This window comes from Aphelocoma coerulescens, chromosome 7 (genome assembly GCF_041296385.1).
Source record: "Aphelocoma coerulescens isolate FSJ_1873_10779 chromosome 7, UR_Acoe_1.0, whole genome shotgun sequence".
Lineage (NCBI taxonomy): Eukaryota > Metazoa > Chordata > Aves > Passeriformes > Corvidae > Aphelocoma > Aphelocoma coerulescens.
Window position 1 is genome coordinate 23990782 of NC_091021.1, and position 23617 is coordinate 24014398.

Consider the following 23617-nt stretch of genomic DNA (forward strand, 5'->3'; position numbering starts at 1 on the left):
GTCACCCTACAGGAATGGAGAGCCCTTGGCAGCAGGAAGAGCAGAGTGCTGCATCCTGAAATACTCTGTGCTGTCTCCAATCCACTTTTATTCACAATCAGAAAATAACTTACCATATAATAACACAGACACACACAGCACAGCCCCGGGCACCCGCCCCTCCGGCCACGATACTACGGCCCAAGCCAGCCCCGAGGTGAGAGGTGAGCCCCAGCCCGGGGAGTTGTGCCCCTTCTCCATCCCACGGGATGCTCCAACCCCATCGTGCTCCGAGCACAACCTCGCGTGTGGTTGGAGGAACTTGTGCACAGTGCTAGTGTGTGTCCCCCCCACTTCCCTCCCACCCTGGGCTCCCCATGCCCTGCTGTCCCCTACCCCACCCTGCTCCACGCCGCTGGGTGCCAGCGGGCACTCCCCACCCCCACGCCCACCCTCCGCCCCCCCGAGTGGTGCTGGTGTCGGCGGTCTGTACAGCATGGCCGTGCGCTCCCCGGGGCCGGGAGCTTTGGTGCTCTCATGTGGGGCTGGGGGGCAGCGGGCAGCCCTGCCCTTCCCAGGTGACGACAAAGTGCTGATTTTGGAGGGTGCTGAGCATCTCCTCTCCTGCTCCCTCGGAGCGGAGGGAAGCGGGTATGGCGGCTCCACCTCCCCCCCAGCGCCGATCCCCGTCTCCCTCCCCTGCCGCAGGCAGGCGTGCTTGTCCCTGGCACCCTGGGGTGGGCACCCGTCCCCGCCTGGCTACTTGCAGACGCTGACCCACTCGGTGATGCGACACTCCTCGCAGGCCACGAAGCAGCACCAGTGGAACTTGCAGTTGCAGCGCTCGCTGCGTGTCTGCCGCAGGATGTTGTGCCCGCGGCCGCAGCACAGGCTCTCACAGTTGTCCATGCCCGGGCTGGTCTTGTTGCACAGGCGCCCTTGAGTGCCCAAGGAGTCCAGGGCCGGCTCCCGCTCGCAGAAGTCGGGCGACTTCTCGAAGTAAACCAGCTCGCTGATGCCAGCCCGGCGGCGATGCCGAGCGTGGCCCGGCTCCAGCTGCCCGGCGTTGCGGTTGTGGGGCCGGATGAGGGTGGCCCCGTAGAAGCGGTCCTTGAGCAGGGACCCCACCAGGCGAAACTCAGGCGTCACCTGCCAGCATGTCTTCAGCTGGCAGCTCCCTGAGGTACCGTGGCATTTGCACTTTCTCCTCATGTTGTCCATCACCACCTGGGTGGGGAAGGCAGGACAGACGAGTTAGCACGAAGGAGACCCATTTTGGGGACTGGAGAAGCCACAGTGCACCTCTGTGTGGGTTGGCACTATGAGAACATCAAGGGCTGGCATGAGTAGCCATCAAAGCTCTGGAAGTGCAAAGCCAGCAAGGCTGCACCCTGTTGCTGTGCCCAGTGCAACTCATGTCCCACACCCTGTCCCTTCCCATCCTGGCAATACCAACTGGCTTTTATGTTTCAGCAAGGGATTGGCACCTAAAGGAGAGGGTGAGCTACCTGAGCACAGGGAGGAGAAGGAGCCTGAATGTCACCTCCCACTGCTGCTTGGCTCCAGCAGCATCAACCTGATCCTGGACCCCAGTTAAAAGACAGCCTGGCTGCATCTCTGCAGCCCTACTGGGACACCCCCCGCCCCCCCCCCCCCCCCCCCCCCCCCAGTGCAAGGGTCCCCCATACACCTCACCAGCCAGTAGCACTGCAAGGGATGGGAGTAGCTGGGAGGGATGATTTTCCCTTCCTTTCCCCTCCCCAGGGCCTTCATCCCATAAAGCCCCAGTTCTGGGAGCCCTGGGAGCAGCTCTTTTAGCTCTTGCCTGCTCTCCTTCAGCAACCCTGGCCACAGCGATATTGCTGTGGCCAAGCCAAGAGAAACAGCTCATGGCCATCAATCTCCAGGGGTACACAACATGGCCACATATGCCCACACAGCCCGGAAAGAGACAGTTTATAATGTCCTCTGCTCTGTCCCAACAGGGGTTCCCTGCTGGGTTGTGTGCCCCCATATCCACATGCTCACACAGCCTTCAGCAAGTCCCCTTCCCATGCAGACACCCAAACCCCACCAGGAGCTCAGCTGGGGCTTGCAGACTGTACCCAGGACCATGCTCCAGGGCTTGTTGGGAGATTCCAGGGGACACATGGCCCTGTGGAAGCTGCTGTCCCACAATGCCAGTCCTGCCCAGCCACCTGGCTTCATGCCTGCCACATGTTGCCTATTCCTGCCCACTCCCTGGGAGGGACACGTGACAGGAATGCCTTGTTTAGGTAAGGGTGAACAGTTTTTATTCCTTGTTTTCCTGTTTTTGAGTAAATCTCCCCGTTGCTAAGCAGTTATGGTAATGAAGGCAGGTCAGGGAAACATGCCTGGAGCTTGGGGCACATGGCGGAGAGGTCTGGGCTGGGCTGGAGTTTGGCTTTCATCCTGATGAGAGTCCTGCTCCTGCTGGGAAGAGCCTCCACCTCACAGTTAATGAGCTACCTGGCCTCTCTACCATGTCCTGGGTGTGCCAGCCAGGAACACCAGCTGCTTGCCACTGTTCTTGTCACTATCCTTGGGAACACACTGGCACCAGGACCCCATCCTTTACCACATTCCCTTCCTGCTGGCTTGGCTAGACCAGGAAAAATCTGCATACAGGGCTGTGGCCACTGGGCTTCAGGGGACAGTGGCATGACAGCTGGACAGGGGTTCATTTGGGGCTACAGCTGGTCACAGCAGGGGCTGAAGAAGGTGTCAAGTGTGGTCATCTCCATCACCCACGCCATCCCTGCTGAGCATCCCTAGCCCCAGCACCACAACACCCATCCATCCCTGACCAGCAGTGGCTTTCCCTCGTGCACAGGCAGCACAGAGGGGACAGGACCCTGACAGAGCTGGGAGATCCAAGAAGGGCCCATCTGAGCCTTGGCCCCATGCTTTTGTCATTGGATTTTCTCCATGCACCCTTACCTGTCCTTTCCCTGTCTCATAGACACCCAAGTTCAACACATGCCCGGACTCGCTGGTGCTTTCTTTCGAACATTCCCAGCTCCTCCCAGGCACGCTCATAAGAGCTTTATCGTAGGTCTTTGTTGTGAGGGTAATGGGTAGTTCCTGGCTTCCTTTCATCCCCTCTTGCTCTCTGATCTGGTGAGTTAGGAGGACCTGCACAGTCTCTTTCACACTCCTGCTGCTCTTTGCTGGGGAGCTTGCTGCTTCCCAGGGATGCAGAACACCCACCCTCAGTCTTGAGCTGGACTAACCAATGGTTATCCCATAGCTGACTTCCTACTCCGACTCAGGACCAAGATCACCACTGCCACCATCAGAGGATACTGCACATCCCTTGCAGCTGCAATCCCCTGCCCAGCTTCATAGCTGGATGTAAAAAGGAAAAATCAGCATGTTTCTGCCTGGTTTCGAACCAGGGACCTTCCGCGTGTCAGGCGAACGTGATAACCACTACACTACAGAAACCCACATCTGATGGCTCCTGGATGCCACCATTCCTGGAATTGTCACCTCCCTCCAGCATTGTGGGGTCTGAGCTGGGAGACAGGCTTACCCACACACACAGTACCCTCGGGATACACAGAGAGGATGCTCAGAATCAGTGAGGTGCTGGAGAGCTCTGGGCGCTGCAGCTACCTGGTGCATGGAAAGGGATGGTGCATGGAGAGGGATGGTGCATGGCAGGGCATGGCACAAGGTGGGCATGTCCACATCACTGCTGTGTTAAAGAGGTTCAAGCCTCGAGACTTGGAGAGGAAGACCACAGAGCTGCTGCAATCAGTACAGCCAGTCCTTTCCTGGGAAATCCCAGGAGGTTGCTCCTTATTACAGCAGGAAAATTGCTTCTAGGAGTAAGTGGGGCTTGGGTGGGTGTGGGACTCACAGCATTGCTAAAAGAGCTGGTGGGGAGTTGGAGAACTCACCCCCAGTGAGGCGGCCAGGACCAGCCCTGGCAATAAGCATGGTACCAACAGATGTAGGCCAGGCAGAGCATCATCTCCTTGTTCCAATGCCTGGCACCCACAGCCATCACACATGGGTTCACACCCTCATCTCAACAAGGTCCCTGAGCCGGGCAGCCTGTCCAGGCATTGCTTCCCCACCTGCACTGGTACCATTCCCTCCTTTATTCCTTTAGTCTACCTCTGCATCTGCTTCTAGCTCGCAGGCTTCTTTCATCAGTCCAGATCTTGTCTCTGAAGCCACCAAGAGCTGACATTCCAAGTCCCGTGCCTGCCTGCCCTTGGGGACAAGCAGACCCCAGGCATTTTTGCTGTTACTGGATCCCACGGGAAATGTTTCGTGACATCCCGCCAGAGCAAATATTCCTCTCTCACCTTCCCTTCCTTCTGCAGGCTGTGTGGCTTCCCTTGGGAAGCAGAGAACACAGATCACAGGTTTCTGAGCACTGCCAAGAGTCCCAGACATCCAGGGCACGTAGAGATGTAGGGGAACCAGGATGAGCCCTGCACTCAGAACAGGAATGGGGGTCTTGCCCAGATTGGGCCAGAGCAGCCTGCAGAGGATTTAGCTGCCTAACACTGAGTGAGCCTTCACCACACGCAAGCAAACAAAGCCAAACAAATCAAAAGCTTTGGTATTCCCCAGGCATTTACAGCTTGGCCAGACTGGAGTGGCTTCTCCAGGGTGGTTAAACTCAGCTCCAGCATCAGGGAAAGCCATACATTAAAGTCCTGCTCTGCAGCATCCTCTCCTCACCTGCTGACTTCAAACAAGCTCAAAGCAAGAGGCACATCCAAATGTCTGAGCCATCCCAAGGAAAAATTCCCTGTGGAATTCTGACCTTTAATTATTTATTCCTGCAGCCACTACAGATCCCTAGGCACTGCCCTGGCAGCATGTGGCTGGGGTCTTGCGGACATGTGTCCTATTGGATTCAATGGGTGGGATCTCTCAGGCACCTGCTGGGAGCAACAGCAGGCAGGGAAATGCAGCCATCCTCCCAGCTCCTTCTGCCTTCATGCTTCTTGTCTCCAATGTCAGGCTGCTTTTAAACATCAGCTTCCAGACGGAGTGAGCTACTAATTAGTACCTTTAACGAGACCTGACATCGTAAGAATGGAAGGGAGACTATCCTGCTTGCCTGGACAGGCTCCATCACACTGCTAGAGCTGGGGGACAAGGCTGTGGGCTGTCACCTCTGCTCCCAAGGGCATGCTGTGTTTCCTAGCTGGTATAGGAGCCCACTGCCTAACTCAATCTCATTCACATTTGCCTCCTTAGGGCACAGACTCCCTTTCTGGAGAGAGAGACATGGCTGGGTGCTGCAGAATCTGTGCTGTGTCCCCATGATGCCAGTGACTTTCTCCTCCCTGTCTTTAGCTTCCTCCCACTGCAGCTGCCCAACACCAGTTCACCCAGCTCCTGAGAGGCAGGAGCCAGAATCATTGCTGTGCCATCCCAGTAGCACCACTGCAACACAGGCAGTGACAGTGGCCTGGGACAGTGTCCCTCGGCAAGAGCACAGCAGCAATGTGCAGAGGTGTTGTCCCCAGCAGGTGTTGGACCAGCACACCCTTGCATCTGTCCTGCTAAGGGCATCACTGCTTTTGTTCTGGGCAAGACTGGGGAGAGGCGGTGCCTTGGGGGCAATCCCAGACTCACAAATGGTCCCACAGCAGCCAGCATGAGGCACTCACAGCCTTCCCACACATGTCCTGGGGACTCTGTTCCCACCATCATCTCCCCGCCACTGTCCCCAGTGCCTCACTCACCTGCCGGCCCACGCGGTTGTTGTGCAGCCGCATACGGGAGTGGATATCCCTGTAGGTTTCCCGGGAATCGAGGAAATCTTTGGAAAACTTCTCTCCATAGTCCACATCAGGGCTGCACCCACCCCACTCCCAGGAGTCCTGGAGGCCAGGGGTCTCCGCCGGCATGTGCTCCATGTGCACCCCGTGCACCATGCCTTTGCCACGGTTCATGGCCTCCAGCTGGAGACGGTGCAGCTTGCGCCGGAAAGCCTCCTCATCGCCACGGCGCTTCTGGTCGCAGCCACAGGCCTGCAGCTTCCCCAGGGCACAGGCGTTGGACACGGCGTGCACCACACCGGCGGCCGCGATGGCATAGGCAAAGGCGCTCTCCCGAAAGCCTGCGAGGAAGCAGAGAGTGGGGCTCAGGCTGGGTGGCATGACCCCTGTGGAGGGCTGGATGATCCTGGCTGGATCCCTATACTGGGGTGTAGGGATTTGGAGGTTCAGCTTGTGTCTTGCTTTCTCCAGATGCACCAGCTCCCACACAGACCATGAACGAATCCCCACTCTGCTCTCCAGCCCCATCCCCTCCAGGAGACACTGCTGCCCTGAGGGCCAGCCCTGCCCCAGCCGGGACCCCAGCTTCCACCATTACCCTGCTCTCACATCACTCCAGGAGATGCCACCACAGCACTGTTCAGGCATCAGTATCATGGCTCTGATGGGAAAGGCAATCCCTCCTCCCCTCTCCACTCAGAGTTCCCTATACTAAATATAACGCTGGCCAAGAAATATTTCTGCTGAAGAATGGGCCACTTTTGCTTACTCACAGGGTGCAGATTAGGCAGTAAAAAGAGCAGGCTGCACTGCCTGTCCAGCCCCATCCATCTGCCCATATCCCTTCCTACCCTAAACCCTGCCAGCTCCCACAAGAAGCTCTAAATGTGATACCAGGCTGGAAAAAAAATAGCATCCCTAGTCAGAGCATGCCATGACCACACTGTGCCCTGCCAGAGCCGGCAGCTGGTTGTCATTAAACACTAGAGAGTGAGGACATCCACAAGTGTCATTAGCTGGGGACAGGGCAGATGGGGACAGGGACAGGTCTCACAGAAGGGGTTCCATGGGGCTCCATGTGGCTGTGAGCAGGGGATGCCTGAGAATCTCTTGGCTTCACTGCAGCCAGGTGAGGACCCTCTCCTCCCTAGGAATTTCTATTTTATTTGAAATGCAAAGTAATATTTTTGTTTGTGGTTCCCAGGCCAGACGGGGAGCCTGCAGTGCCCTTTGCTTTGGTGCACAGTGACTGGCCCCAGCATGAGGCAAGGATGGAGGGAGAGCCAGATTTTGTGCCGTGGCGTCACATGTGAATAAATAAATAGCTGGAGTTCCCAGCCTCTCTCCCTCTGTTGGACATGAGCGGTTTCATTTGCCCTGGCTTCAACACAGCTGAACAGACTACAGGTTTTGGGGTGTTTTCTTTACCAGATCCATGCCATCAAACGGGGGCCTTGGGTGAGCCCCCCAAAGCTCTGCCAGCTCCCTGCCTGCACGACAGAGTCAGGAGAGGTGAGAGTGCAAAGGCTGCTGTTGCCCATCCTTGGCAGTGCTCCCCACCACGCATGTCTCCTCCGTGGTTCGCTGCCGCCCGCTGAGCAAACGCTATGATCTTATTAAAGGAAAATGAAATGCAGCCCAGAAACCTGCATTTAAAGTCATGCTGCTCTTTTGTGTGTTAATTTGACACTGGTGCATTTAAAAAATTAACGAGGCGCTGCTTAAAAGCCAGCAGGAGCCTCTCCCAGCTTCCCCTTGGTGTGGGACAAGCTTGCTCTCAGCCTGCCTCTTTCCATGCACAAGTTGAACAACATTTTTCAGCGGGCAGGTAATGGGGCTGCTGGTGTGTACACTGCGCCGTGCAGCCTCCCCGGGGAGAGTGCTGGCAGGCAGTGCCTGCAACACACCCACAGCACTGCTGGAGCACAAAGGCCCACATCTGGGGAACTTCAGTCCCCAGGTGAGCAATGGAGGATGGAGAACCAGCACAGAAAGCTCTCCTGGATTCCCAAATCTTCCTTATGTCAGTTCTCTGATCCCACCATCTTGGTCAGCTCCAGCCTTTCACATGCTAAACCTGGGCACAGCCCAGTTTGTAAGTGTCACCCCGCTGGGCACCCCCAGCTCCTCACACAGCTGGTGCCTGGGGACAGGGGCAGCAAACCCTTCCCCCAGCACAACACCCTCCTCTCAGCCCTGCCTCTTTCTTGCACATTTTTCAAGCCTAAAAAATAATTTCTGGTGTGGCATCTCCTTAAAATCCTTTCTGGAGCCCAGACACAAGCTCTACCCCACCCAGTCCATCAAGCAAGCCTGTGTCCTAACAGGTAAAGAGGTCAGGTTTGTTTGATGCCCTTCAGCGCTGGGAAACCCCTGGGGTCAAGCCCCAATCCTCCTTCTCCCTCTAGTACCCTCCAAGCACATGTGAGCTGATGGATGAGGCACGGGTCCTTATCCCTGGAGCTGCCATTCCCCAGGCTGTGGGCAGGGGACAGACTGGTCCCTAGGACATGACATCACAGTATTCAGGAAGTTGTCTTCCCATCTCATCATGCTCCTTTCCCTGCTCAGTATCACTCTGCCTGGCCCTACCAGTCTTCCCTTCCTTCTCCCCTTCTTCCCTCACCTGCTCTCACGGGGAGCTGTGAGCAAAGGGAAAGAGAGGGTCAGGGCAGCACTGGGATCACAGCAGCCATGCCAGTACGGTTCTGCTTGGAGGTTCAGTTTACATTCCTTGCTCTACCCCAGCCACGCCAGAGACAGAGGATTGAAGCAAAGCAACAAGCAACATGGCTGCAGGCAACAACCACCAGCCTCATGGGCTCGGCAAGGGTGGGAGCTTCCAGGAACCATAGCCGAGAGTGGCACGTGGTGGCCAGCCCTGAGCCCTTTGGAGGGAGGCTCTCCAGCTACCCCAGCCTCCTAAGACCTCAGCAGTGATTTTTGAGTCACCATATCCCTCCAGACACCACAGACGAGGCGTAGCTGTGGGTGGTAGAAGACGTATTGCATCCTGCAGGGAAGAGGGAATGGAGGACACCACCCTGACACCACCACCGGCATCCAGCCTGCTATGTACTCAAAGACCATGCTAGGCAAGGAGGACAGGTCTGAAATCTCATCCCCAGGTCAAATCCCAAAGCAGCTTTCTTAGCAGGGGAAAGTTTTCCCTGTCAAGATGTGCCAAGGAGATGGGTGGTCATTTAGCAAGACCCCAAGTCTCAGCAGCACTGGCTCCACCATGGACACTGCAGTTCCTCCATCTCTCAAGCAGATGTGGGATGAAGGCTACAGGGCTGGCTCAGGCACAGCTCTAGGCTCTACAGTCTGTAGACCAGAGAGAGCTGGAGTCATGGCCTTCCTCCCACAGCTCACCATCACATCCAGGCAGCAACTCTCTCCCAACCCCCATCACTGCAGTGCCTGGGTGGCACTGAGGGAGCCAGCAGGACAGCCTCACGTAGGCTCATCCTAGGGTACCCCAGGGATGCTCAGCTGCCCCCTTCATGGCAATACCCCCCAGGAGTGAGGTCTATCTGCCAGGAGCTGTGGGCACATTGCCCCCGCCCTGATATAAGGCAGAGGAGAACTTCTCCCGCCACCTCCTGCAAGGCCTGCTGACACAGCCAGTCCCGACACGCTGCCTCTCCCCCAGCCCCGCTCCTTCCCCTCCCCTCTCCCTAATTAAACTGCAGGTGAACCTGCCAGGGTCTGGCCCAGCACCAGGCGCTAAATGCCTCCCTGCAGATCCCAACTTGCCTCCCTGCACCTTCTTGAGCGTGCCAGGGACAGCCCGCAGCCTTCACTCGTCTGCCCACGGCGCTCTGAGAGAGCAGCCCTTGCTGCTATGCAGGCTGCAGGGAGCTGGGCTCAGCCCTGCACCGCCGGGAATCCTGCCTGGCCCCAGGGTCTCGCTTGCACCCATCAGTGGGGAGAAGGTCCAGGGAACAGGGGAACCCACAAGGATGAAGCCAAGCATCCAAAGCACCCACATGTGCTTCAGGGCCAGGTGGGCAAAGCCCTTGGTTTGCCTGGGGGTACACAAAACCCTGCCAGCAGCCCAGCTGCAGGTGCGCCAGGCCAGGCGCTGCGGTCTGCGGGCACCGGAGCTTGGCTGGGGTTCTGCAGAGCTGGGTGCCGGGGTCCTGAGCTTGGCAACATCTCCCCGGATAGCTGTAACAGCACCTGCCTCCCTCAGCACACAGCAAAGCCTCCCCAAGCTCCATTTCACAGCTGGCTGGGCCCCAGCACCTGGTGTTTCCAGCCCTGCAGGGAGTTCCCCGCTCCCTGCTGTAAGAAATCAAGATTTCGCCATGGCAATGCAGACCCCTTGGCACCAGTGAGCCCTTCTAAGGTGGGCACAGGGCATGGAAGCATCACCCATCTCTCCAAAGGCTACAGGAACCAAGAGACACTGTGCTCCAGAGTCACGTTCCCTCCAACCATGAGCCTTTGAAGGCCTTCAAGGACATCCAGCCCCTCCATGGGGGTCCCAATTTTTTCAGAGCTCCATGTAGATGGGGTTGGGGTTGGGATGAGCAAAGGTGAATAGCCAGTCCCATAGCAGGGGAGCCACCTCAGACAGCCCCTGCCCAGCAGCCAGACAGTCCCAGCCCTGATGGCACTGTACCCACACATGGGTGCACACATACTGGACAAGGACCGAGACCCAGTGACCCACTATCATCTGCAGCTTGGTTTTTGTCAGGCAACTAGGCATGGGTCAGCCCAACCAAGCCACACAATGCCTGGCAGTCCACAGATGCTGTGGTGGGACAATACACCAGGACAACAGGCCATCCTCTCCAGTGAGTTGGACACAATTGTGCTGCTCACCCACGGAGCAGGAGCAGGGGACCTATTTCCACTGCTGGTGTAGATGCAGCCACCTGCCTCCACTTCACTGCTCCATTCTCCTACATCTCCTGAGGCCAAGAAAGGATGTCTCTGTCAGCCAGGCAAGCACATGGAGGGAGAGGGAGGTACAGCAGAAAAGGATGAGACCAGGGACAGCGCTGGAGGGTGCTGGCAGAAGTGACAGTGCCAGAGAACGGGCAGGAAGGTAGTGAGTACATAGGCAGCCAGATGGGGAGCCAGGGAGGACTGGAGGAGGATTTGCAATAGAACTGTTGAGCCTGGATGCACATGGAGGGCACATGTGCCGAGGAGGATGGGGGGTGCAGATGGCACTGGAGGCTCAGAAAAGGGTACAAAGGACATCTCATACCCCAAGAATGCAGCATCAAAAGACCAGATCTGAAAAACCCACCGACCATGGGGATGTCTCAAAAGAACCCAGTGTCTCTGTGAGAGCAGGGATGGTAAACTCCTAGGCACCCCCTTTGCCCTCCACTAACCTGTTGTGCCTCACAGTCACTGTTCCCTGCGCCCCAGGGATGGCAGCACGTCCCAGGTCTATGCTCTGCCCAGGATGCTGTCAGCATCCCTGTCTCCAGCTACGCTGCTCTGAAGCCACTCCAGACTCCCAGCCCTGTCCAGTTTGAAGCCTCTTCTTCCTGTCTCCCCAGGGCTTGCACTCAAACTTCTGGGATCAGCTCAGTAGGATGAGGAGACAGGCACTCATTTGCCATTGTCCTCTTCTCTGTCCCCAGGGGATGAGGCCCCTGGCTCCACTGAGTGCCTAGATACTGGGCAGAGTGTGGGACGGGCACCGTGGGACAGCTTGGAACAGTGTTGCACCCTGCCCGGCTCATGCCCACACTGCAGATGTGAGAGATGCAGGAGGAGAGGACAGAGTTGGGGAGTGGAGCCAAGCAGGGAGAGCGGGAGGGAGAAGCCAGCTACAAATAATTTAAAGTGAGATTCACGCACGGCTGAACTGATGGCAGAAGAAGTGGGAAAAGGAATGAAAGATTAAAGGGGTCTGTCACTTCAGGTTACAAACAATGATCCTACAAGCACGTTGCATTCCCAGGCACGGCAAGGATGGGGCAGGGTGCAGAGCAGAGACCTGGTCCCCGGAGGTCAGATGCATTAAAGTCTGCGGCATGGAGCCTGCACCCCTCACTTCCGCCACTCGCCTCTCCTCCAGCACTGGGCTCCTGAGATGCAGCCAGCATCCCTGCCCTGATGGCTGTGCCTGTAACAGATGGAAGGCAAAGCTCAGAGCTCCAGCACTGTTATTGAGGGATATGGGTGGGTTCAAAGTGGGCCAGGGCTCCAGCCTCAAGGCTTGCTCCATGCCAGAATGGCTCCAAGAAACTACATGAGGTAGCCTGGGTGCTTGAGGCTCATCCTGCACCCTCTGCTGCCAAAACAGGAGTGTCATGAGATGCCTGCCTGCTCTGATGCTCCAGCCCTACCTCCATCCTGCCCTGTGGCTGGGTGTTGGGTCTCCATTCCAGAGAATGGGATCCCACCAATGCTGAGAGCCTGGGCTGGGCCATATCCAAGAGCCCAGGACTGGGGCAAGAATACAGGGTCTGTGGGAGTCCCCACATCCATCGGTCACAGCCCTGGCAGCAGGAAGGGCTTCAGGAGCACCTGAGACACAAGTGAGGTGCACGTCACTGGGGCCACCAGCAGACGAGGAGGGCTGGGGGAGGGATGCAGGTCAGTGCTCTCTGCTGCTGCTGCTTCTCACCCAGCCTGGTGGGACCCGGAGCAAGGAAGCTTGTCTGGGTGCGTGAGCAACTTGAGCCAGCAAGTCGGTGTCTCCTGCCGCCCGAGGAGACTAGAAGTGAACTGCATTCCTCAGAGGACCTGGAAATACCTCGATGCTTATCAGAGCTGACAGTCCCCACCCTTCCTGCCAGGCCCTAACCTGGGCACTGCTCACAGAGGGAAGAGGCACTGCCCTTCTCCAGGCACTAAGGTCCTGAGAGTGACCAGGGCTGCTCCACTGCAGGACCACAGCCCTGATGCCACACATACTCCAAGGTAGCACTCCATCCAGTGAGGCTTTCCAGGCTGCCCTGGACATGAGGGATCTTCAGACACCAAAACGCTTCTGTGCTCCCCTCTCCAGCCTTCTCCCAACCTGCTACAACTGCCTGTGGGCTCCTGCCACTGCATCCCCTCAATGACATGTAAGCCTCAAGCTGCCAACCTCTCCTCTTTAAGAATCTTCTCATAGTCCCAGGGAAAGAAGATGTAGGATGTGGAAGGATGTTTGAAGAAGAGTGGATGGTCACAACTCTCTGCTGGGCATCAGGCTGAGAGGCTCACAATGTGGGTATGTGAGCAGTTTCTTCGGTAGTTTTCATCTTTCTTGGGAGCTGGAGGAGTGGTATGTGTGCTGGGCACCTCACCTGCCCTCAGCACCCTGACCTTCTGCCACTAGTACCATATTGTCCTTCCTGCCCGTGGTCTGGGGCAATGGGCACTTAGATATATGCGGAGGCACAGGCTTCACGAAAGGGTACTCAGGTGAAAAGATACCTTCAAGTCCTATAGAAGGTCACAACCCTAATCTGCACCATGCAGGCCAGCCCATCTGCACCCCCAGAGTCTGTTCCTGAGGGAAAGAGTATCAACCTGGGAGGCTCTGGTACAGGCAGAGCCAGCCAGGACTGTGAAGGAGATGAGGAGATCCTGACAGCAGGATCCTTGGCAAAATGTGGAGAGCCAGGAGAGTTCTCTCAGCAGCATAGCTGGGGGCTCTGTGGGCAGGTGGGGTCCCAGGACAACCTGTATCCCTGTCCCCTGTGCCATCATGCTTTAGGGTCCCACAAAACAGAGCACCCTTAGCTCTCTGCACTGGAGAGCCAACACAAGGGCAGAACACCAGGCTCCCAGAACTATGTCCCACTACTTGGGTGCATTTCAGCTCATCACAGCACACTAAAACCCCATCCCCAGAGCATGACTGAGCCAAGATGATCAACTGCATCCACCAAACCAAATCCACCATGGCATCCACCTTCAGACTCACAGCTGTTGCTGCACACCCATGGCACTGCTCCAAACACCAGCCTAGACCACACAGGGAGAAGATGCCAGAAAGCTGTGAGGCCTGGATGGAGCCTTAGGAGCAGCTGGGGTTGGTCAGGGAGGGGAAGCTCAGGACAAGGGCCAGCAAAGGTACAAAGGTGCATGGAGGAGCTTTGCCATAGTGCAGTGCTCCTTAGTCCTGCACACCATGACATTTCTCTCCTTTCATCCATGGGGATGCTGAAGAGCTGGCCTCATCCCCTGGGCCAAGGAAGAGCTGTGCAGGGGCCCAGGGGGAACCCATGAGGGCTCCAGAGAGCAGGTGCTGGATAGTGGGAGAGGAGGGGAACCTCCAACCCTTACCTCTACTGAAGATGATGCTCTCATATGGAATCTTGTTCTTGGTCTCAAGGCTGGAGCAATTCCAGCGCTGGTCCCGGAACTGGTGCTGGCATTCATGGATGGCAATCTGGATACCCTGGATGGCCGAGGCGGTGACGTCAGGGTGGCGCACACACACCTCCAGCTGCCGCCGCGTCAGCCCCGGCAGGGTCAGGCACACCGTGTTGGCATTCAACACTGGCTCTGATGGCAGCTTCAGGCCCAGGATCTCATTGGAGCAGGAGCTGGGAGGAAAAAGGACACCCTTGAGCTCAGAGCAAGCAATGTGTCAACCACTTGGTTTTCCATTTGGGGAAGGAGAAAAGTTTGTGGGGGACACACACAGGGAAGGGAGACGCTCCTCAATCCACACTGTGCCCACTGCATATAGGGAAGGCTGGAAAAACCCTGGGCACAATGGCAGCTTAGCCAGGCAGAGATATCCAGCAGCACTGGGGCTGCAGTCCCCTCCAACAACCTAAGTACGACGCAGACACCCTGGCAGCCTTTGCCCAGCAGCAGTCAAATTTGGCCATCCTGCCTCTGGAGCCCAGCATCTCCCAGGACTGCACTCCCTCTGTGTGCTCCCCCAGGGATCTCCCACACTGGCCGTGCAGTGCAGACTCTCAGCACACATTGCCTCAACTCGCCTTCCACAGAAAGTGTGGCTTTCCCCTTGGGAGAATTTAGAGACCCTGGAGCAGGCAGCTCATTCCAGGTCTGGCTCCATCCCTGTTGCTGGCTGATGCCCTCCCTGCATCTCCTGTATCCCCCCGAACACTGCTGGCCCTCACAAGGGAGGTAAAGAGAGCAATCAGCCTTTTCCTTTCAGCTCAGCAGAAATATGAGCCAAGCATGTGCCAATGACCCTCAAGCTCCCAGCAGCAATCCCAAGTCCACTGTCACATCCTAGCCCCACTGAACCAGATGCCTGTGGCCCCAGAAGCACAGAGAGCAGGAGATGGATGGGTGCAAGGGGAGGCACTGGTCCATGGCAGGGGTACAGGGTATACAAATAGAGATGCTGCCTGGGGAAATGGGGAAGTAGATGGAGTGTGTAGAGATGGGACATGGGATGTGGGGAGACAAAGCGTGTCCAGAGAGAGATGCCGGGAGCTAATACAGACAAACACATGACAGACAAATATGGAGAAGGAGACAGGAGGAAGTGTTTGCCCATCTTCAGGGAATGGCTTGAAGGACTCTGGGATAAACTTGGGTGTCCAGGTGTAAGACCCACAAAGCAAGCAGAAGGCAGCAGGATGCCCAGCAGCATCCAGCATCTTGCAGCATGGTCCACTAGGAGCTCAGCACCACCCCACTGCTTGTTCAGGAGAGCTTGGTCTCTGCTGGGGGTCTCCCCAAGAAGGTCTCTCCCTGTTCCCTGGGACAGCCAAGATCTGAGTCCCCAGAGAAGCAAGGAGCTTGAAGCCCTTTGAACTTTGATTACAGAAACAAGACTTGGAGGAGGATGCTGGAGGAAGGACTGCAGCTGCCAGGTCCTGGGGAAAAGGGTTACTCCCCCACTGTTCCCTCAAATCTTGCAAGCCTGGTGCAGGTACATGGAGTGAAGCAGCTGTCAGGGGATGAGTTCCCCAGCTAAGTGCTTACCCAGCTCTGGAGGGAGAGTTCAGCCCCAGTGTCCCTGCTGAATTACAGCTTACTCAGGGGAGAGGGAGAGCTGCTACGATCAGGCTGCTGCTTTCTCCAGCTTCGCAAGAGTATTTATACCCATCCCACCACTTTCACAAGTTCATATACGAATATGCCCCAGTGCAAATCCACAGTGACTCCAATAGGGAGAGTCGAGGTGGAGCGGAGAAGGAAAAGAAAGGGATTGCATCCCTACACAGGAGGGGAAATCTTCTTCCCGGCTTCCTGCACTCACTCCCACTGTCAAGCAAGCCCTGGCTGACACAAGATGCAGAGCAGGACACAACTACCACCATCCCCAAGCTCAGGAGCTCCTGCCCTGAGCACTGCAACGACTTTGTTCCCTACGACTTTGTTCCCTGAACCTGACACAGCGCCTGCCATCTTTTCCCAGGGCACCCCGGGATGGGGGCGACGTTACAGTCGTTCTCCCGATTGCACTGCAGGGAAACTGAGGCAGGGGCTCCGGAGAGTGGAGGGAAGGTCCTTCTGCCTCTTGCTCCACCCAGGGCTCAGGAGGGCCAGGGACCGGCAAGAAGCTGTCACTGTCACACTTCTTAGGAGGATGCAGCGCTCCCCCCAGCTCTCTTCCCCCTTTAAATCTGGATTTAAACTTGATTTCACGGTGACAGGCCCCCAGGTCACAGGCTGCAGCGGCTGCTGCTTTAATTAATACAAGTCCCAACGTTAACAAATTATATTTAAAGGGGCTGGAGGGAGGGGGAAGGGCGGGGGACCCTCCCCACTCATACCAGCACCAGGATTAACCCCTGGCTGCCTGCAGCGCACAAGTTTGGGAGCAGGCAGAGGGAAGGCAAAGACGGACAGGGGTGGTGAATTTGGGGGTTCGTTTTCTGGAAAGCAGGTGGCCCCCTCTTACCCCCCTAGCCTTTACGACTGGCGGAGCCAGGGAAGGGACGCAGGGGGATCCAGTAGGCACGGACTCCCACGACAGTGACATCCCAGCCGGCACTCCCTCGTCCTCTGCGGGAGAGCGGGGAAACTGAGGCAGTCAGGGCGGGCGCTGGAGCGTCTCTGGCCGGGGACGAAGGGGGACAGCCTCCTGGAGCGGGGGAAGCCGCGCATCCCACCGGCGTTCCGTCGGGACGAGGGAAGGCGGCAGGGGCAGCAGACCTGACAGCCCCTTGAACGGGGGGCCGCAGCCGTGCGGGGCTGGGCTGGGGCGGCGGGACCCCCCCCAGGATCCCCCTGGGCAGACCGCCCCCGGTGCGGGGCTGGGCGCGGCGGCTTCCCCGCTCCCTCCCCGTGGGGCCGGGGCTCTCAGCGGCGGGGCTGGGGATGGAGGGGTGCAGCTCCTACCTGGGTACCCAGAGGCTGAGCAGCAGCGAGCAGAGTCCGTGGGCCAAGGCCGGGCGCATCTTCGCTGGGGCAGCGGCTGTGCGGGCTGCGGGCGGGCGGGCGCCTTTGGGGCAGGGGCGGCGGGGCTCGGCGCTGCTCTCTGCCCGCTTTGTTTGTTGTGGGTTGTTTGCTTGTTTGTGTTTTCCCCTCTCCTCCCTCTCACTGGCTCCCTGCGCGCCGGGGCTCGGCTCGCCGGGGCGGCTCTGCCATCCTCCCGGGATGCCCCCCCCGCCTCCCGCCGCCCCGGCGCCCTCCGAGCCCGGCGAGGGCTGCGCGCCCCCCGCCCTGTCCGCCGCCGCCCCGCCGCGCACAGCCCCCCGGCTCAGCCCCCCATGGCGGGACGCGCCGGGGGGCCGGGGGGGCCCTCGGTCCGCGGGGTGCGCTCCCTCGCCGCTCCCCAGGGCGCCCCGGGGCTCCGGGGCCGCGGCGAGCGTGGGCAGGGCTCGCCGGGCGAGCGGCTCCGCGGCTCCCGCGGGGCCCGCAGGCACATGGGGAGCCGCGGCCCCCCGCCGCCCCCCGCCGCTGGTGTCGCCGGGCCTCCGGCGGAGCGAGCAGGGTCGCGGCCGGAGCGCCCCGGGAGCGCTGGGCGCGGAGCGGCGGCGGCAGCGGCTCTGCCTGGGATCGCGCTGCGCCGAGCATTACTCAGCGCCCGGAGCCCGAGTCCCGACACGTCCAGACAGGAGCCCGCGGGGGAAGGACGGGGCAGAGGGTGGCAGCGGGGCGGGGAGCCGGCGTGTCGCACGCAGCCTGCCGGGAGGGAGCGGGCGGCGGGGGGGCGAGCGGGCACGGGCGGCGGGGGAGTGGGCGCGGGGCTGGGGGGGAAAGCGGCGTGGGGTGGGCACAGCGTGGGTGAATGGGCACGGTGTGTGGGGTAAGCGTGCACAGCGCTGAGAAGTGTGTGTGGTGGGAATGCTCAGCGCGGAGGAGTGTACGCAGGGTGTAGGGTAAGTGTTCATGGTGTGGGGTGAGCAAGTACGGCGTGGGTCTAGAGCGCGGGGAGAGCTGAGTGTACGTGGCCCGTGGGTATGTGTGCACGGTGTAGGGGACTGTGCGTGGAGAGGGAGGTGAGTGTGCACGGTGTGGGACCGTATTCGTGGGAACTTGGGGGAGTGCATGCTGCTGGGGGTAGTGTGCTGAGGGCATGGGAGAAAGGTGCTGTGGGCGTGGGGTTTACAAGGAAGCAGAGTGTGCAGAGTATGAGTGAATGTGCATGGCGTGGGATAAGCATACACCAGGTGTGGACTGAATATGCTCAGCGTGAGAGTGCACCAAGTATGGGTGAGGGCACAGGGTGTGGGGTGATTGTACGTGGCATGGGTGAGTGTGTGTGGGACATGGGTGAGTGTGCACAGCATGCATGAGTATGGGGGACCCTCGTACCCGAGCACGGCGAGAAAGCAGTGCACAGGTGAGCGTGCATGGCAGGGGCGAGGGTGCACGGGGTGTGCTGTGTGCATGGTGTGGAGTAAGTGTGTAGGGCATGGGGGATGTGAGCAGGACTAGGTATGGCAGGAGGGTGCATGGCATGGGGTGAGTGCGCATGGAGTACAGAGAAGGTGTGAGTAGCGAGCGTGAGCACGTGTGGAGTGTTGAGAGTATGACTGTTCTCAACCCCAATGCCTGTGTGCACTGAGTGTGGGGAGAATGTGCATGGGGTGTAAGGTGAGTGTGTGCAGTGTGGTCAAGTGTGGACAGTGTGGGTTGAATGTGATTGAGGCAAAGGGTGAACAGGCAGGGTATGGGGGCGTGGGTGTTAATGGGGATGGAGAGAGTGTGTGGTGTGGGGTGTGTGGGGAGTACTGGCAGACGGGAAGCACATGGGGCATGGAGTGAGTGAACACGAGGAGAGGGCTGTGCATAGCATGGGATATGTGAGGAGTGGGGATGAGTTTCCCTGTGGTGTGGGGTGCAGGGATGCTGGGGATTCATAGAGGTATCAGGGTATGCACATGGGGACTGGGGGTGCTGGCACGAGCTGTAGTTGTGCAGGAAGGCATTCCTGATGGTGTGAGGCGTGTGGGTGCCTGTCACTGTGCACAGGGGTATAAGCATGAGTGGCACATGCTGGGGGTGTGACTCTGTGTTTGGACATGGCTAATGGCCATGTACATCCCATGTGTCAGCCCCGTTTTGGGTTCCCCCAACCCAATGCCAGGAGAGCAGTGCTGCAGGGCCAGTGCCTATGGAGGAGCTGTGGATGTGGCTCTGCCTTCCCTTAACAGGGCCACCAAGTGCTCCCAACCTCAGTTGCCCATGAGCTCTCCCAGGCTGGGCACCCAGTTTTCGCCCACCTCCTTGGCACCATCAGTTCAGTTCTTGGGCTCTCCTTGCCTTCATGGAGCCCCGATGGGCAGGCTATCTTTCATCTGGGAGCTGTGCACTGGCCTTGCAGGTTATCCCTGTGTCCTCCTGCTTCTTCCTTGGAGACAGGAGGGTGGCCCTGGAAAAGCCCAGTCTCACTGGGTTCTCAGTGAATGTGATCTGCTCCAATGCAGCCTCTTCCCAGTCATGGGGATACTTGGTGTCCCCTCAGTTTGGGTGCCCGCTCTGGGGCTAGGGGCCTCCACTTGGGCTCTGGGGGACGGGGAATGGCAGGCAGTGCCCTTGCAGGTCCCCACTACCCCCAGCCACCACAGCCCACCCCAGGCTGGTGTTCGTGCCATAAACAGCTGCCTGGAAGCTGGCAAAACACTCTCCTGCCAGCCGGGCACTGTGCATGTCCCCACCAGCACAGCAGCACTGACAGGGGCTACCTTCTCTGCTCGTGTGTTGGTTCCTGTTGGCACCAGAGAGGAAAATGTGCTTCCTTTGGGAAATAAGTTGCGATCTGGGGGTGGGCCCTAAGACTGTGCTGGTTCCCCCTGGGTGCAGCAGTGTGGCATCACCACTGAGGTTCCTTTTGTGGTCCTGAGGTTGCTGGTTGTTCTCCTGTCCCCAGCTCTACTCCTGAGTGGGCTTAGCCTGTGGGCAGGTGTGGACACTGGTACAGAGCCAGCATCTACCCTCCAGCTTCCTTGCCCACACAGTTTAGCCAGAGGCAAGGGTGCCGAACCTTCTATCCCTCAGGCAAAGGCCTGAGAATACAGAGAGGTTCCTGGCACAGCATCACCCGGCACTCATCACTTCCTCCATAGCTGCTGCCCTCCTGGATCCCCCAGCAGCCAGCAAGTGATGTGCAGTGTCCCATGGGAGTTTGGGAGTGGTGTCAGGATATCCTTTAGTCACCTGCCACCAAAGGAGGCAGAGGTGCAGACTGGTGATGAGAGGTGTGGTGTCAGGGCTGGCCAGAGCACACCAGCAGACCTGTGGACATGACACACAATGGTCCCTAACACAGAAGCCATTGCTCTCACCCTCTCCACTTCCTCCCACACAAGACCTGGCTCCTGTGCTGAGTTTCCCCTTTACATCCTGGAATAGACTGTCTGAACCCCCACTTAGCAGGCAGGGATAGGGCAGAGGAACATCCCCCTCTTTAAGGCAGCTTCCTGGCTCAGCTGTCCTCATCCAGTCCTCAGCACCCCTTTTTTCTCAGGCCACCCCAGGGATTACACCCAGGCATGTGCTGCCCTCAGCCTAGACCCACCAGAGATACCCTGGTTAAAGCAGGACACCTTCCCACCAGAAGCTCCTTCCCTGTGGGAAGGGACCCTTGCTTCCAGCCTTCAGGAGCGCAGATGTTTGTGTGTTCATTAGGATCCTGTGCACAAATAAATGCCAATGAAAATCAGAGGAGAAACGCTTTCATCCTCCTCCAGCCCTTAATGACATAATCACTTCCAAGAGCGGGTGTCTCACTCGCATGCTCCTGCTGACTTGGGGAGGAGACCAGCCGCTGTGTCACACAGTCTCAGTGCTCACAGCGGGGGCAGGCAGGAGGGGGACCTGTTTCCTCATGTCCCAGCAATGTCCTGGGGCTGAAGAGGAGCCAGGTGAGCCTTTTGCTCCAGCCTTTCTTCTGCATCACACTGGCAAAGCCCTTAAACACAAGATTGAGCACCTGTTGTGGCCCGGGGAACTGGGGGCCTACAGAACAGGACCTGGCCTCTCTGAGCAGGGATGGGTGTAGGCAGGCACACGAGGCTGGTGGAGGATGCTTTGGTCCTGATGGGACCATCAAAGCTCAGGACAAAAAGCTGAGGCTTCTGAGAGCACTGCATCTGTTCTTGTCGTTACTGCAGGCCCCCAGCTGGGGACAGAGCATCAGTGGGTCATGGGACCTGTCACCTCCAAGCTTCTGTCCCATCTCCAGCACTGCTCAGCAGCCCCACACTCTGCAGACACCAGGAAGGGATCTGGGATGCTCTCAGAGCTGCAATGAAGGTGGTTGCTCTCCAGAGCCAGCGCACAAAAGGTGATGGGGAAATCCCTGGTGCAGGGCACTGTGGGAACACCCCTTGGAGCTCCCCTGCCCAGGCTGAAGCACCCAGGCAGGTCCCTTCTTTCAGCAGGTTACATGATGCCCCGGGATGTGCTTTGTGCAGGGGACTGGGGAAGCATCCATACCTCTTCCTCTCCATCCTCCCTTCCCTCCATCCTTCTATCTCTGTCTCTCCATCCCTCTTGCCATCCCTCCATCTCTTACACTGCACATCCTCCTGCCCAGCCCTCAGGCTGCCTGCACTTTGCCTGCTCTGTTCCCCTTGCCTTGTGCAGGAGCAAGTCCTGCCAGCAACCCATGACACAGGCTCCACACCCCTGGGAGGATGGGACTGGCTCTCCCATTGTCATCTCCATCAGAACTCCTTTCCAGCACCTCAGCACACAGCCCATGACTTGCTGGCTCTCACTCACCCCCTTTCCTCCTGGCATATGCTGTCCTCCAGCCCCTTCTGCCTTGTGAAGCAACTTCCAAGGCCTGTGTCCTGGACAGTCATGCATCCTCTCTGAAGTTCTGCAATGTCCAAGGATGACCCATTAGAAATCCATGGCAGGAAAATGCAGGGGTTGAGATCTCTGTGCATACCATGCTGCTCCTACTTGTTCTTACAGACTGGCCATGGGCCCACAGATGTGACTAGAAGGCAGCACAGGGAGAGAAAAGCCTGCTCTGGACAAGCACAATCTTGGCCGTGCTGCAGCCTTGGAAGGGCTGATGGCCTCTGGGACCACCAGGGCCAGCAGCCAGTCTCTGTGTATGGGTGTGGGAACATGAGCCAGCTCTGATGACTCAGAGTGGGCCTGAAGGGATGCAGGGGGGAGCTCTGCGGAGTCTTAAAGTGAGGGGAAGCAGGAAAATGGACGGAGATGGGGAAGCACCAGGACATACATTCAGCCTGATGCCACCAGGACCTGGCAGCCAGCAAGGAAGAGTGCTGGGATCTGTGTTGCTTGCAGTCCAGAGTGGGGCATGCAGGCCAGTTTGGATGAGGAGAAGGAGGAGGATGGGGAGGCTTGCTGGGAGCCCATGCAGCCATCCACTCACCCAGCTTTTGACATCCTGAAGCACAACTCTCCTCACTCCCCTGCCCAGCAGCACCCATGGGACTGGAGCGACAGCTACGTGAGTCAGGGCTGGGTGTGGGGTCGGGGGTGACCCTGCCTTTTGCGGCAGCATTAGTCACCATGCCAAACTTCCCCAGCCCAGCAGCACTGGAGCCCCCAGCATCACTGCCTTCTCGCTGGCTCACACCCCACGACCTGCCCGAGTTTGCTCGATGTGACTCAGGACCAGCCACACGGCCACTGGTCTGGCCTGGCCAGTCCTCCCAGCTGCCCGGGACTGGGGCGCTGGCAGAGCCTGGGGCAGTGGGTGCATGCCAGCGCCAGCACCAGCTCTCAGCCACGCTGCCCTCGCGTCAGGGTGGAAAAGCAGGACCTGGCCACCTCTGGCCATCCCTGGGAGCATCCTTGCAGTGAGGCAGATCTTCCCTCTTCATCCTCCTCCCAGCACCTGGCAGAGGGTGCCTCGATCACAGCAGGGTGCAAGGAAGGGGTTGAAGCCCTGCTGTGAGTACCATCCCATGGAGCTGCAGCAGGCCCCCATGCATGCTGCCTCCCACACACCACAGGGACTGGCTGTGCAGGGGGACACAGAGCTGGTATGACCATGATGGGGGATCCCAATCCTTGCACTGCCTTGGGCAAGGACAGCATGTCCCCAAAGGGCCAAGCTGCTGGCTGAGGCAGTAGGAAGGTGGCCGGATAGGACTGCCTAAGCACACCAGTGCAGGGTGCCTCCTGCAGGGAGGGATGCACAGCCACAAGGAAAGGTGGGAGGTGCTGGTCCCCATGTGGGTGCTGGTCCCCATGTGGAGTGATCAGGGCATGAAGCCACCTCAGCAACCACGTTTCCTGCAGCTCTGCCTTCCAAGGGTATGCATAGGCAGGTCCCCCTCCCTAGAGATGGAGGATGGCTGCTGCCTTCGTTACAGGGTAAGTAATGAGGCCATGGAGTAGAAGATACTTGGATAAGGTGAGATGTTGGCAGTCAGAAACAGGACCCAGGAGTGAGGGAGCCTCTGCTCTGCCCTTCTTCTGGGGTGAGGGGGCTAAGGGGTGTCCTGGTGTCAGGCAGCTCCCTGACAGCCTCCAGAGCCCACTGCCCTTACAGACACTCCTTAGTGTGTGCCAGGCCA

General features: G+C 58.5%; 1 protein-coding gene and 1 non-coding gene across 2 annotated transcripts; both read right to left on the reverse strand.

The window, feature by feature from the left end:
• Positions 1-738: 738 nt before the first annotated feature.
• On the reverse strand, positions 739-17059 carry WNT10A (Wnt family member 10A). Its single transcript, XM_069021747.1, has 4 exons — positions 17001-17059; positions 14010-14272; positions 5718-6094; positions 739-1206 (listed from the first exon to the last, which is right to left on the reverse strand). The coding sequence occupies exons 1-4, from the start codon at positions 17057-17059 to the stop codon at positions 739-741; spliced, it is 1167 nt and encodes a 388-aa protein (XP_068877848.1).
• Positions 3375-3447, reverse strand: TRNAV-GAC (transfer RNA valine (anticodon GAC)). Its single transcript has one exon. It is a non-coding gene; the product is annotated as a tRNA-Val (tRNA).
• Positions 17060-23617: the final 6558 nt, after the last annotated feature.

What these genes read in the sequence shown, in the direction of transcription:
- WNT10A (XM_069021747.1), bottom strand. Translation starts at nt 17,059, where the DNA reads ATGCGCCCGGCCTTGGCCCACGGACTCTGCTCGCTGCTGCTCAGCCTC. An exon ending in GAGCATCATCTTCAGTAGAG is followed by an intron (nt 6,095 to 14,009) that starts GTAAGGGTTGGA and finishes GCTTCCTCGCAG; the next exon opens with GCTTTCGGGAGAGCGCCTTT. An exon ending in ACAACCGCGTGGGCCGGCAG is followed by an intron (nt 1,207 to 5,717) that starts GTGAGTGAGGCA and finishes TTCCCCACCCAG; the next exon opens with GTGGTGATGGACAACATGAG.